Below are 15,449 nucleotides of genomic sequence, written 5' to 3'. Positions count from 1 at the left end.
TCTGAACTGTTGGATACAACTGTGGAAGATCTACTTAGTGTTTTAGGAGCATCATTGTAATTTGTTTAGTCAACACCCTACCTGGAGAACAGAGGTTGCATTAACAAATAAATACTTGGCAGAAGCTGCCAAATGTTTGTGGTTTTAGGATTGTAAATTCTGATTTTAATTTTTTTTTTAATGTATGGTGCTTTTGAGGTCTTGGGCGTTTGAGGTCATAAGTTCAGTAGCTTTCCAAGAGACTTGATGTTTGGGGATGGGGGGATAGTGCAGTAAGGGGCATGGTTATGCACTGAAGTTCGAAGTGGGTGTATCTGGAGTACTGTGTCCGGTTCTGGGCTCCCCAATTCAAGAAGGACAAGGAACTACTGGAGAGAGTCCAGCAGAGGCTACAAAGATGATCAAGGGACTGGAGCAGCTCTCTGATGAGGAAAGGCTGAGAGACCTGGGTCTGTTTAGCCTGGAGAAGAGAAGACTGAGAGGGGACCTCACCAGTGCTTATCAATATCTAAAGGGTGGGTGTCAGGAGGATGGGGCCAGACTCTTCTCAGTGGTGCCCAGCGACAGGACAAGGAACAACGGAAACAAACTGGAACACAGGGAATTCCATCTCAACATGAGGAAAACCTTCTTTCCTTTGAGGGTGATGGAGCACTGGCACAGGCTGCCCAGAGAGGCTGTGGAGTCTCCTTCTCTGGAGGTATTCAGGCCTCACCTGGATGAGTTCCTGTGCAACCTGCTCTGGGTGACCCCACTTTGGCAGGAGATTGGACTTAGATGATCTCCAAAGGTCCCTTGCAACGACAAACATTCTGTGATCTGGGCAAGAAGGTGCTGTTCCCAGGTTTGAGATGCCATAGAAAGTTTCTCATCATTGTTGGCAGGCAGAATTAGCGCTGCTTGAATTTCACTGGTAACTGTTTGCATCCAGGTTTGTACAGAAATGAGTTGAGATGGTTCCTTGGTTCACACACTGGGAGGAATCGTAACCCTCAACTGAGAATCAGTCATCTGGAGGCAGCGACTTCCCGCGCAGCTGCAGTTAGCTGCAGATGAGTTTGAGGGAGTTTCGTTTTTGCATAGCTAACTGACTCGACGAGTCTCACTATCCACGAATGGTACCGAAAATGTCAGAGGCTGGATTTGACCAGGCTTGCAGAAGCAACCTTGTTCTGTCATGCGGTAGTGAGGAGAAGCCTCTTTTCCAGAGCTGGTCACATTGGTGAGGTTCAGCATAGCGATCTGTAAATATTCTTGCTGAGTGTGTATGTCTCTGCTAGAATTGTTAGGAGGTGTGAAGTTGTGTTTTCTAATCGTATCGTTGCACGCAGCTTGCCCTCGAGAAGAAGCTTTTGCTGGCCCACAAACAAACCATCTAGCCGTCTTTTCTTTACCAGCAGTTGGAGCCACCATTTCATGAAGCTGATGTGGGCATTGCATCTGCCATGTGAAACACGTGGTGCCTGATGGACTCCGCCTTCACAGATTGTAGGATAGGGGCAAGGGCTGGACTTGGAGTACAGGACATGGGAATAATCTGAATAAATAATAATTGGCAGTAGTCTTTGGAGGCCTTCTTCTATTCACAGCATTGATTTTGGTTGCTTCTGTGTAAAGGAAAATATATTTTTATTGCTTAAGTATGTAGATATGTGTAAATTAGACTCTTCAAAGGGAATGCCTATGTAATTATTAAGTTGTCCATAAACACTCTGATCAAAAGGAGTAGTGATCACCTAAAAGTGTAATTAACCAAATTAAGATATGGAGAGATATAAATTTAGTGGCTGTAGGGAACTGGATGCTAAAGTAGCATGATGTTTGTTTGCCCCTTATTTTTAAATGAGAATAATGCTCAAAAAGTGATCATGTAGCATTCTGCATGTTGCAGTCAGCAGGTCCTCAGCTGCTCCTGTTGTCTCTTTATTGTGGATTTTTTTTTTTCCCCCCAAGAGCTTTTTATGCTGAAATTCAACGTGTTTGAGCTCCGGAGCAATTGGTATTGAGCCAGGATATGCCAGTGGGCTTTTTCTGAATAGCCGGTATCCTGACAAATTTAATGCTGATACTGTATGAGAAGTATGACCTGGACTGCTGGCTCTCTCCAGTGACTGAGGCTTTTAGAGGTTTTAGATGGAATTTTGTCCTTAGAAAAGTACTTGCATGAAAATTTATACTCAGCTTTGTGGATATTACTGGCAGAAACGGTCAGCTCTCCTTGCTCTCCAGTGTGTTTTAAACAAGCGAGGACATCTCCTGAACAAATCGCCACATCCACCATCTCCCTTAATCTCTCGAAGTCTGCCAACAGAGGTGCCAGTGGGAGTCATGAAACATTTTTGCCGATGAAACTGGAGTCTCGTACTGGATGCCGCTCAAGGAGTGTTCACATCTGTTCTTATTTTAACGCATGGGTTTAACCACAGAGTTCTTCTAGGTTCTTTTGGAATATTATGACTGATAACCAGAGCTTGTTTTTGCTTGAGCTTTCCAGGATTTTAGCAGCTAGTGTTTCTTTTCAATTTGAACAGCATGTTCTGTCATGGCTAATTAAATTCCTTCTGGCTGATGTGCAGATACACACTGTTGATGATGTTAAGTGTAAACATTTGTATGTTATTTCTTCTTGAACCTTGCCAGGTGACACATCATATATAATCATGGCAATTTTGATGAATCATGTTTGCAGTTTGGCTCTTTGAGGCTTGTATGGGAAGTTTTTGTTACAAAGTGAGCATGAGAATGAAATGGGTGTGGAAAACGTATAGTGGTCTTCCTCCTCCTCCTGTCTGCACCTAGTATGTCATTGGGCACTGTCCTCAGTGGCAAATAATGGCCATTTTAAAAACCTGGTATTAAACAAAATGATTCTGACTGGAATATGAAAGTTAGTTTAACTGCCTTTTTTTTTTTCCCCCCCCAATGGAAACACTGCAGTGGCAAAATATTTTGCGTAGGTGATTAAATTGCAAGTGTTTACAGATACCTCGTGTAATCCACGCTTTCTGCTTTAAAAATGAACAACCCTTCCTCAGCTTAACGTACTGATGTGCAGCTATCTTAGAAATCAGCGCAGGTTGGTCCGTAGGATAAATATTTCAGTTGCAGGTCAGATCTTGGTCTCCTCAGTTGCGTAAGTGGTCGTCTTATTGCTGCTGGGTTATTCATATGAGCGAGGTTTGCAACATGCTGCCTCCTTGACTTTGAGGCACTGCAGAGCCAGCTGGGGCTTGGAATGCAGGACTGCACATTCTGGATGCCGCTTTAACGACGCTGCAAATTAAGGTCAACGTTATTGCAATGTATATTAATGCATGCCTTTTTTTTCTTTCTATTTAAGGTTTTTGGATTCAAAGCATAAAAACCATTACAAGATATACAATCTGTAAGTATGCTCTTATAGATGTATTTTCCAAAATAATGAGTTCTAAAAATAGCTTATGAGTGAAAGTGGCTTGTTGCTGTACTAAAGCAGAGCTAGAGATGTTTTGCACATTTTTAAAAACAATTAGGCCTGATTGAGGGCACTGTTACTTCATTTAGTGGAGCTGAGTGAGGTTAAATGAAATGCTGGTGTGTATTCATATTACTTGAACGCTTTTAAATGACTTGGCATCTAGCCCATCTGGAGCTTGTACCATGTGATTAAAAAGTGAAAAGTAATTCACAGCAGGCTTTCTATTAGTGTATTAATGTCCACAGTGAAGAAATTGCCAAATTAATACTGTCCTGTTTTTTTCCTTTTTTTTTTAATTGAACCATATTGGTACCCAGGTTCTGTTCACTTCCTCGCTCTTCTTGACTATCATGTGATAGTTACTCACTTCTGTAAATGTAGTGTTTTCCTCTGAAAACTTGGTTATTCAGAAAGCTGTTCTTGTTACAGAAGGGATTTTTTTTGTTGTTGTTCCTTGATCATCTTTATACGTTAGCTTAGACTAATTTCATTTGTATAAATGATTTGTCAGCTGGTGTTGAAAAGTAGGTCATGGTTTTCCTACCCCTCGTTTTTTCCCAGAAACCTAAGTTGAAGATTTATTGATTCTCTCAGCTCTTAAGGCTTTTTTTTTTAAATGCATAAGTTTCTAAATATCTGCAATTAATGGAAAAATTACTGTAGTATGGAAACCCAGGCAATGCATTACATTGTAATCTGCTGGTCATTAAAAATAAGTATTTAAATATGCCTCTGAATTAGTTGAATGCAACTCTGAATTATTATCAGGCAACTCTGTTTCCTGATGCTGGAGTGAGGTGATACTAGAAGCTGAGAAATGGCATACTAGTTATATAAATCCTGGGGTAGGATGTGACAGAAAAAGATAATGTAAACGAAATATGCATTGAAATAAACTCATTGAACAACTTTCATAGAGTTCAGTGAAAAAATGACTTTCTCCAACTTAGAAACTCTCCAGCATTTTAATAAATGCTGTTTTGGTGGCACTTATGGGTGGAAAAGACAGTGCTTCCTAGAATAGCTGATAGCTCCTTCCGCATGTAGTTGCAAGCTCTCTAAAGAGGCAGCTTTCTGGATATCTTCCTTTGAAGTCTTCTGGAGCTCAGCACTTAAGATCTGTATCATGTAAAATCCAACCACTGTGATTTTATTAGACCCCCGCCTCCCCTCCGAAGCCTCCTAACAGTTTCAGCTTGGTTTGAGGAGTGAAGCAGAGTAGGACTGACACAGCTGAATTGCCTCCTGCTCCTTGGGGCTCAGTTCAGCTGTCAGCTTCTGTGAAGCGTGGCTCTGGTATCACTTACAAGATCAGGGTTTGCTGAGCTGCCTGATACCGAGCTGCTTGTTTCGAGAGGTGACAGGTAAAAACAATAGGTCACTGCGTGTGAACTTCAAGGCTTGGTCAGAAAGTAAGCGTTTAGTAAGCCTTTTGTGCATCTTGGCAGGTAGCTCCTCAGGGAGGTGGTGCTTAAAAAGTTTCCATTTTGCTGTATGCTAGCAACATCATTTTGCTTTAGAAAAAAGCAAAAACCAATCCCCCAACCCTACAGAGGAACAACTTTAAAGTTTTTAAGTGAGAAGTGATGAGGCAAATGCTTTTGACATTTATGTTGCTGATACGTGTGGTTTCAACTGTGGAAAGAACTTGTCCAGGTTTTTGTCTTCCAAGTTCTTCATTTAAAAATTTTAACTTTTCAGTTTTCGATGCAAGAACCTCCTGTTGATTTTTTTCCTTGTTGCTAACTTCAAAACAATTGCAAGTGAAACCTCCTAAAATTACTATATTCACCCTCAAATGAAAACTTTTGCAGGATGAAACATCCTTTTAAAGTGTGTGGGTTTTCTTCCCCAAAACGTGGATCAGTTGCAACTGAAGATTCAAGTGATGACTGCACTGCTTGGAAAGCATAGCTTTTAAACTGTGTATCGCTGGCTAGAGAGGCCAGGTTATCTCTTTATCTTTATGTGGGCAAAATTTGTGCACGTTAAGTACATAAATGCCATTAGCTGAATTGTTGCAACGTTTGGTTTCAAGATGGGAAGAAATTGCAGCCTTCAGGTATTTTGGAGAACAGCATCTCTTTAGATTAAGCTGAATTTTTGGAAATAATCAACCTATTGTCTGTCTTTGAAAGAGGTGGGAGTTCAGAGCTGGAGTTATGTGATTATATTCAGAATTATTTCAAACACTGTCATGGGGTTTGAGTTCCCTTAAGGTAGCTGTTATATGAATTTGATAATAATGTTGAGCAGTTTTAAATAAAGGATTTAGAGTGATTTTTTTTTCTGAAAGGATGCTTAAATGATGTCAGTTACGCCACATCCTTGCATCTTGGCATTTAACTTCCCAATGAATGTTTGAGCATTCAGTTTCATTTTGTCTGTTTTGTTGGTTTTCTCATGTGTTCCTATCAGTGTTCTTCTTTAACATGTTCTTCCAGTTTCATCTCCTAACTTCACACACTGCCAAATTGTTAACCTCCCCTATTGTAGAAATGCCCATCTTCTCCAGTACATTTTTTTAACTGTCCTACAGGCAGACAGTTAAAGGAAGGAGCTGTAATGAACAATGTGGATTTTATGTGTGTACTTCCTGTACCTCTGTGTGCATGAAGTTGGGCTTTGGCATAGGCTGCCATCTTTTCGGTAGCCTATAGTCCTGTCATTAGTGGGATCATGATTTTGATCAGGAAGGTGCCTGGCTGGCAGCACTTGGGATCTGGGTTGCTTTAAACTCCCTTTAATTACGAGAACTGTGCCAGCCCGCTCCCCACCCCCAAAATCCACAAAAATGTTCAAGCTTCATTGGGAGATCTGACTGTATTACAGGCCTAACAGTGTATAAAAAAAAAACCTGAATGGAACGGAAGCATCCCCCAAAGTGTGTGTCAGTGGCGTCTCTGCTGCAGATACACATTTTCCGTGTAATGAAATGGGAGTATATTTTGTACAGCCATGTCTGGAGCTCTGCATTTGTGTGCAGCTCCCGTAAGAGGGCATAAAGAGTGACATGGTTATGTTCTGTGCTCAGTTTCTATCCTTGGTGTCAACACAACTGTTTTTTTTTTTTTTATCCCTTACGGTATTCTACTGGATACTCTCTCAAACTTCAAAATTTGAAGGCTTTTTTTGCCCATATGTGGATTTTTTTGTTTGTTTTGAAGACTTTAATCTCTTACTACCCCTTTGAATTGGGTATTTATTTAAAAGGAAGGAGGAAACTTTCTTCGGTAAGATCCTTTGTGTTAACCGCTTTGTTTCCTAGCAGCTTTGCCTAGCGTGGCCGATGGCTGCTTCAGGTGTGATGACTCCGTCTTGAGTGTGCATACAGTGCCTAACCTTTCTTCTCAAAGGTTTGAGTGCAGATCATGTTTTTTTGGTTTTTTTTTTGTTTTTTTTTGGTTTTTTTTTTGAGTCCCACCTGCCAGCTTAACCTGCTGCGTATCACTTCGACCCACAGAAAGTGTCAGCAGTGTGCTCAGAGCTGTAAAAACTGCCAGGCTTTTCCCTAGCAGAGGCTAGACTCAAGAAGGCTCTGGAATTCAGAGAAAGGGAAGTGTTGGGTGCATGCGCAACCCCAGCAAACCTCGTGGCCATGAGTCTTGTGGCCAAAGCTCAACGTAGCACATGCAGGGCTCCACTTACGTGCAACAGTCATACAAGTAGGAGCCGAAGACTTTGCGTGCTGAAAGCGTCAAGTAAGCTCCATATGGCTCCAAAGGCTGCAGTCTTAACATCCCTATTAAGGAAAGATGAGTTTATACTGGTGCTGAAACTGGTGTGGGTATCTGAACCCTGTGAAGAGTACAGGTTATAATCAGAACCGAAGATCTAGATGTGTGTTGTCTACCGAAATGACTCCTAGGCAACCTGGAGGCCTGTTTTGGGGCAGGATTGTTCTCGTTTTCCTTCTGAACTGCATTTTCACCTGCATCGTAGAGGGGTGCATCATTTTGCCTGCAAAGAGCAACTCCAGGGAAAATTACAGAGGGCATTCACTTCTTGCTGTCTTTCCCTTTACCCCCAACATCTGATCTGGCTTATTTCCTTACAGCATGCCGTTTCGGCTGTATTAGAGCCCTGCTGATTGTATTGCTTACATCTGGTTACTGATGTTTGTCCTGAGGCAAGTCATCCTGCAAGACTAAATACAGTGTGGGTTGCTGTGCTACTAGCTAGCTACTGTTAGAGAGTGGTGGGATAGACATTGATGCAACTTCGAAGTCTTCAGAAATGTGCCATTTTCCAGGGTCTGTGAGGGGAAAACTGACTGACTGGCCTTCTGGGTTTTTTTTTGAGTTCACCTAACTTCAAGAACAAATGCCAAGGTGGAGAGGAGTATCACAATCTCTTGATCACTTGATAGAAGTGCTCTCCGTTATAATATTCAGTGGTGCTTTCTGTTGCCTGTGGTGGCCTTGTGGTGGTCCTGTAATTGGAGGAAGAATGCTTGCTTAGGTTGCACTAGCCAAGGGTCTTTGAAATGTCCTTGTGATCCCTGTCACCTCTAACACCCGTGTTATTGTTCAGGGATCTTGACACGTGTTTTGAGTTCACAGTCAATTGGATGAAGGTCATAGGCATCTACTCTTTATGTATTTGTGTGGGAGCATAAAGCTGCTCGAGTGGCTGGAGCTGCTGATACTACAGTGTTAAACAGTAATAGTGTATTGCGTTACTTGTGTGAATGTCTCCATTGAGAGTTGCACTGACTAGACCATACTGATGGACCACAATTACCATAGAGTAAGTAATTGCTTTTCAGAAAAATAACTGTTTTTTTAGTGAGCAACTTTATACACCTGCAATAAAACAGTTTTTCTCTATGTAACCTCTAACTATAATTTTAAATCATAAAGGTGATCGATATGTGTGATTTTCCCATATGTTGATCTGCACGTTCCAAGGTGTGACAGCTGTTGGGAGTGCCTTAGAGACTTGTCTTGAACTCTTGTCTATTTTTCTTTCTTAGATGTGCTGAAAGACATTATGACACCGCCAAATTTAACTGCAGAGGTATGTTTTTCTGTCCAGTGTTTGTTCTTCTCTTTAAACTTCAGCGTTTCTGGATGAAAGTATAAAGGAGGAGCTGGTGAATAGTAATGTATGGGATTTGGGCACAAGGAAAGGTGTCAGATTGCTTTGAGTCACTGAAGGAGCTTGCTGTGTTCTTGATGCTTTCAAAAAAGTGTGTTCCTAGCGGTTAACTAGATCAAGGTCTAATAAGACAATCAGAAGCCTACTGTTGCACAAATTTTTTGCAGAATGGGTTATATAGAAGTTTCTGTTAAATTCATTGTGCAAACAGTGTAAAATTTAGATGTGAAGTTTAGAGAACTCTGGTATGCAGAAGCATCACTTAGAATAAAAATGGAGAACACTTAAATCACTGTTCATGTAAAACAACTTTTTGGAACAAACCTTCAGTTGCTTTAAAAAAAAATAAAATTCATTCCCATGTGATGCCTCTTTGAGATGAGTTGGGTCTTAAGACACTTTGCAGAGCTACCAGAACCAGTGGGGAAACTTTTAAGGGCTCATTTTGATCAGACCTTGGTGAGTGGAAATGGATGTACCTGTTTTGTCAGTATTAACTCCCCAGGTAATAAATAAATACAGATTCACCTTTGCTTTTTGTGCAGAGGAACATCTCTGTGCACAGTACTAGAGCTTGTAGTTCCTCTTCATGCAGTGCTTCAGAGTAGTTGGGTAGATAAGGAGTACTTGTGCGTATGTAATTGTAGGAGATGAATAAATTTTGGGCTTGCTGGCTAATATTACATCATAGCAAGGGCTCAACTTCTTTCATGATTATTTTAAAGCATCCCTCTAGTTGTAAAGAGGGTGTTTAGGATGTGATCAAAATGTCACTGGCTGCTTTAATGTCTGAATGTAGAAGGACTGAAATTTTCATTTTGAAGTCATCTTCACTCCTAATTTGCTCTTACGATGTTGAACGACAGTGTCCTAAAATCTTACTGAATACATCCAAACCAAAAAGAAAGTATTTTAAGATCTGCTTGAACAGTACTTTGAGTAAGAGGAGAAAAGGCGTAAACGAAAAGGATGTGCTTCTAATATGTCCGGAACATATGCGTGCTTTAATTTATGCTTTCCGTTACAGGGGTGCTCAGCTCCCTTCACTGTCAATCGCAGCCCAAAATTTTCTTTGTGACACCACCTTTCACAGCTCCTCTGCATTAGACACTGCTGTCGTAGAGAGCTACACGTTGCCTTCCTTTCTTTTCATCCCCAAATTAGTTACCTTAGATAACCAGGTTGGTGACTTGGAACTTCCCTTAGCAGAGGAACAGCAGTTCTACTTTAAAATCTTCTGAAGTGAATTCATTTCAAGGGGAGCTTTTCATTTGTACGCTTAGTATGAAACACTCAGTGGTTCATTACTCAACTTGGATGCTCTTGCATCAAATTCAAAACCAAATGTTGAAAGCTCTTATCTGGATGCTAGCTTTCTGTCTAGGGTTTTGGAGTTTCTGAAGTACTTCTATACTGAAAATTGCTTTCTGCTTTGCCCCAGGCTTTCCTTTATATATAGAGATTTTTTTTTTTTTTTGCTATGGGTTTTTTCTTGCAATGTCTAGGGGCTTGGAGAGAGTAATCAGAACCGTTCTCCATGCTGTGTGCTCCGGTGTTAGGAACCAAAAATCCATAGAGGACCCTGGACCCTCTGAGCTCAAGGTTGTGCACCCTAATGTTTCCTTAATCCCTCTGAACCATTGCAGGGCATGCATTTCATCTGCTTCTCATTCCAACTTTGAAGAAAATACTGCCAGGTTTGCCTGTGATCCCAAATCTCAGACAGCAGCTTTGGGATGCTGTTACTACTTGGGATTTTTCAGGCCGTTCTTTCAGGACTGCTTTGGATAGTAGTACAACCTTATTGGATGTAGTTAAGATAGACTCAAAACTGTATGGACAAATTTGCAGCATCTCCTAACAGCTGCTTTTCTTGGGGATTTCTAAATAAAATCCTCCTTACATTTACATCTGCTTCAGAAAGCGGCATCTCTGTAAGTTCACATAAAACTGTAATTTGGGCAGTCTTTGGATCTTTCATGTGGAAGAACTTATTAGTGTACGTTTACATTCGTTAACCTTTGCTGCTTCTTTAACAAAGATTATTCACTTTGTTGAGCCTACCTATTTGGTCTCCTGGGAGACCAAAGGGGTGGTCTGTGTTGTGACTGAATATTGAGCCAGCAACGTGCCCTTCTGGCCAAGAAGGCCAGTGGTCTCCTGGGGGGCATTAAAAAGAGCGTGGCCACCAGGTGGAGGGAGGTCATCCTCCCCCTCTGCTCTGCCTTGGTGAGGCCGCATCTGCAGTGCTGTGTCCAGTTCTGGGCCCCCCAGTTCAAGAAGGACAGGGAACTGCTGGAGAGAGTCCAGTGAAGGCTACAAAGATGACCAAGGGACTGGAGCAGCTCTCTGATGAGGAAAGGCTGAGAGACCTGGGGCTGTTTAGCTTGGAGAAGAGAAGACTGAGAGGGGACCTCACCAATGCTTATCAATATCTAAAGGGTGGGTGTCAGGAGGATGGGGCCAGACTCTTTTCAGTGGTACCCACTGACAGGACCAGGGGCACAAACTGGAACACAGGGAATTCCATCTGAACTTGAGGAAAAATTTCTTTCCTTTGAGGGTGGCAGAGCACTGGCACAGGCTGCCTGGAGAGGCTGTGGAGTCTCCTTATCTGGAGATATCAAAACCCGCCTGGATGAGTTCCTGTGCAACCTGCTCTGCGTGACCCTGCTTTGGCGGGGGGATTGGACTAGATGATCTCTAAAGGTCCCTTCCAGCCCCTACCATTCTGTGATTCTGTAAATTGTCCTTGTGGATCCCTCCAGAAGACTTTGGACTTGGGCTGCAGTGCAGTCCATTACTTCATCCCTCACTTCTGCTCTTCAAGTCCTTGGGGCTTCATCAAAAGGACTCTTGCATGTATGACAAGAGAAATAGTGCTTATGGAATGAATACAAACACTCGCCAAAAAATGAGATGTAGTTGTTTTTTTTTTTTTTTTTTAGACCAGCAAAGGATATGGTGGTTCTAGCTGAGAACTTTTAAGTGAACCAGACTGGCATTTATAAGATCCCTAGTCTGTCAATTGAGAATTGGGGTGCACTTCATAAAGTGCTGTTCTCCTGATGAAAGTAGGACAGCCCTATGTAATCTGCCAGTCAGCATGGCATTGTCTGTGATCTTATCTGAGGCATTAGAGGTTTGGGTGCTTCTCTCTGCTTATTGCTTATTTTTTTTCTCTTGAGTTTTCTTTCATCTCTTGTATTCTCACTTGAAATTCTTTCCATCCCTAGATGGAAGAAGTGCTTGTGTGTATCCATGTAAGAAAAAGGACAACTTTGGTGGTTTGACTTTAAAACCCAGAAGTATCGCGAGTGCCTTACATGAGATTTCTTTTTCAATTACCACTTTCTAATATGGAAGTTGCCATTTTTTTGTTTCACAACCCCTTTGAGCAAGGTCTGAGAGTTTTTTTCCCAATGTAGACCCAACTGTGCTCAGAATTTTTCAGCAAAATTCCTGTTGTGTGATTAGTGACTGAGGTCTGGCCCTGTTTTCTCTCAGCAGGTAGTCTAATTATTGCTGGAGTAATGGGTTTTCACAAGGTTATTCTTTGTGTCAGCATACTCTTAAATTCTAGAGAATTCAGGATATAAGATATAGAGTCGGTGCCACTTTTCAGTGGTGGTGTGAAATAGTCTCTTCATGTAGCAGGATGCCTGTTTATGTATTACCAGAGAAATGTCTGCAGTGCATATAGTATGCAGTACATTACTGAATAATACTGGAATAAAAAAATGTACTTATCTATAAGATGGGGGGGTGTTTGGAAAGTTAATTTTTTGCATGCTTATCGCACAGTTGACCTGTCTAACTGAGCCTGCTGTTACTTCCTTTTGAGATTTTGATAAACTACTGCTTCTCATTGCAGTTGCACAGTACCCTTTTGAAGACCATAACCCACCACAGCTAGAGCTTATCAAACCTTTTTGTGAAGATCTTGACCAATGGCTAAGTGAAGATGACAATCATGTTGCAGCAATCCACTGTAAAGCTGGAAAGGGACGAACTGGTGTAATGATATGTGCATATTTGTTGCATCGAGGCAAGTTTTTAAAGGCTCAAGATGCCTTAGATTTCTATGGGGAAGTAAGGACCAGAGACAAGAAGGTGAGTTACTTTCTGTTCTTCTGTTCTCCGACCTGTATCTTTATGCTTTTCCTGCATGAGGTCAATTTGAATAGTCAAGCCTTTTAAGAAATACTTGCCATCAGTGTGATATCGGGTTTGATTTAGCTTTAACACTTATTGGATCAGTGCAATTGTTCCCAATGAAAAAGCTTTCCTAAACAGCAGCAGCAATTAGTCACAACACTAAAACAGTCTGTTTTCTTCCATCTCCTGTTCAAGACGATCTGCACAGTTTATTTTAAATAGCCTTTTAAATAGCATTCTGCTGTGTATTGCATCAAATAGGCAGTTGATGAGTGAACTTTCTTGTTCAGCGTTTTTAACCCAAATAAGAGGATTATTCTAGCTTGTTTTGCCTGAATGGATGAGTTGTTCATCTCCTCAGGTTCGCTTAGCTTCTGTGGTGGTGGTTGGAGATGCGTAGTCATTACAGTGCGTGTTACAGTTGAATATCCTGACTGGAAGAGTCTGTTGTTGGATGCCCCTTTTCAATAAAAGGGTAGTTAATCGTCAGAGCTGAGGCAGCCTCAGAGCCTGCTTCAGGAGGTGCTGCCATTTAGTTTCTTGTACTTCTCCTGAGGAGAAATGAGGGGCATGTCATTTCAGAGAAACGATGTTCACAGCTGCAGGAGCTTTCTGTTAAGACCTTGTCAGTGGTACAGACAGCAGTAACTGTATGTTGGACCTTTCTGGTATGGTTGCACCTCATGAATGGGAATTTAACCTCCTTATTTGAAATTTCTCCAACTGTAATGAGGTGTGACTTGCAAGGTCACTTTAGCGAGCTTCCCCGCTCATCTTCCATCGTTTCCTTGTGTATGTTGGTGGAGCAGCCCAGGGGGATGATCCCAGCAGGCCAGTTTCACCCTGCTCAAGTACAGAGTTCTCTCTGTTCCTGTAATATTTGCATAAAGTATTAATTTCACAGTGTGTAGACCTCTTACAAGCAGAGCTTCATGTTTGAAGGCTCTTGAGAGCTGAAGTGTCACATAAGGATTTTTAGAATTTGCCTGTTAATTCACGGGAAGGAGCAAATAACTTCTTAGTTTGCTCTCTTTACAAGCTGGAGCTGTTATTCCACGTACTGCTGAGAAGGTAGTGGTGGTGTGACACTAGAGCAGAGACGGTGTCAAGGTTTCCCATCGAAACTTTGTGGCTTTTGGTAAGACTGTACAATAGTGAATAGGAGTGAGCTGCGTGATGAATAAACAGTGTAGATCACTGCTGCTGGCAAAGATTATCTGAAGAGCTGGATCGTGAGAAGTATAAAACTTAACAAATCCACAGTGAAGCATGTTGTACCTCAGTTTCTCAGCTGTAAAAAGAGGGTCACGTTTTCTGCGTTAAGGTCAGTTAAGTGTTCATCAGTACCCCGGTAGTACCTCTGGCATGTTTGGGGTAATGGAGAACTTAGCAAACAGGAATAGTGAGAGCCTTGTTTAGCTTCGCTGTAAATATTGTCTGTAACCAGCAACTTTGTTTTGGTTTTCGTGTCTCAACTGGAAGAGTTGATTTCCCGCCCCCCCCACCAGCTCCACTTCAGCAGGATTATCTTTATGCGGACGGTGGGCAGCGTGTGATTCACGTAGTCATTAAAGTAGAATTTATAAGCAGCTATTCCAGTGCAGGTTCTGGGAGCTGCTTCTTCCCTTGTGGCACGTATTTCAGTGTTATATGTCAAGTGCTGCTCTCTGATTTGACACTTCATCACACCTTTATATAACTGACTTCCTGAACTCAGACACTTCATCACACCTTTATATAACTGACTTCCTGGACTCAAAGTAAATGAGGCATCGGAAGAGCTGTTTGCACCTAGGGACAAGAGAACGTGCATTTATTTTTTTTTTGGTTGGACCAACATACGCATGATGAAGGCAAACTGGCTTTAATTAGGTACTGAATTTTCTTTATTTAAACAAGCGCAGGGTGCGCATTTTGTATACGGCTGCTCAGAATAGCCTAGCTAAAATCGCTGTTGCCATCAATGTGCCTGGCGAAGTGATTCTCGAGAGAGTTTAGTCCATGCCGGCAGGAAGTATGTGTCTAATTGCAAGAGGAAGTATGACTAATTGGTCAAGAGAACAACCTCAAGTGCTTCTGTAGCAAGCTTTTCCCAAGTGTGTGCTGGGAGAAGCAGCTTCACGGAGGCCTTTGCGACATGAAGTGAGAGTTGCTGTAAATAAGGCTGACAGTTGCTAGATAGTCTGTTAATGTACTGTTGTCCTGGGAAAGGTAGCGGGGAATAAGATGTTGCAGAACTGAGTCTAAAAGTCTGTCTCCGACCAAAAACTTCTGGGTTTTGGGTTTTGGTTTTTTTCTTCTCTGTAAGCTGCCTCTTTTGACTTCTCTAATGCCTCGTAGTGGGGAGAACTCTTTCAGAAGAAGGGAATGATGAAGATCAGAAAGTATTGGCTAAATGGTTGTCTGTCAGTCACCGCCACTGTAGTAGAACAGGACTGATTTCCCTTTTCCCTTTGAACCCAGGGAGACAAACTGTTTTCTGAAATTAGATAAAGAACTGTAATTGTCCAGCCTATTCTCAGAGCTGGAGGAGAAGTAAACACCCACCACCATCACCCCCGCCTTCAAATCTTCTGAGAGAGCTGCTGCGCCCACTGTTTGAAATGATTAGCTTATCGCCTGTTTTTTCCTTAAGATGGATGCTGAAATACTACTGTGATGACAAAGACTGACAACTTACCTTCCTACAGCCTACTCTTGAGGGGTTTTATGGTGGGGACTAGACTCAGAAAGA

The 15,449-nt window shown here is 41.9% G+C and overlaps 1 protein-coding gene across 1 annotated transcript in view; it reads left to right on the top strand.

Moving 5' to 3' along the window:
- The window catches only part of PTEN (phosphatase and tensin homolog), a 50,188-nt gene that overhangs the window by 16,958 nt on the left and 17,781 nt on the right, over window positions 1-15,449 (top strand). Inside the window, exons 3-5 of the mRNA XM_074589961.1 lie at window positions 3,341-3,385; window positions 8,433-8,476; window positions 12,432-12,670. Coding sequence (XP_074446062.1) covers window positions 3,341-3,385; window positions 8,433-8,476; window positions 12,432-12,670 — 328 coding nt within the window. The remainder of the gene's footprint in view (window positions 1-3,340; window positions 3,386-8,432; window positions 8,477-12,431; window positions 12,671-15,449) is intronic.

The sequence above is a fragment of the Larus michahellis genome, chromosome 6 (genome assembly GCF_964199755.1).
Source record: "Larus michahellis chromosome 6, bLarMic1.1, whole genome shotgun sequence".
Lineage (NCBI taxonomy): Eukaryota > Metazoa > Chordata > Aves > Charadriiformes > Laridae > Larus > Larus michahellis.
Note: the sequence above shows the minus strand (reverse complement) of the source record. Positions and strands in the feature narration are given on the sequence as shown.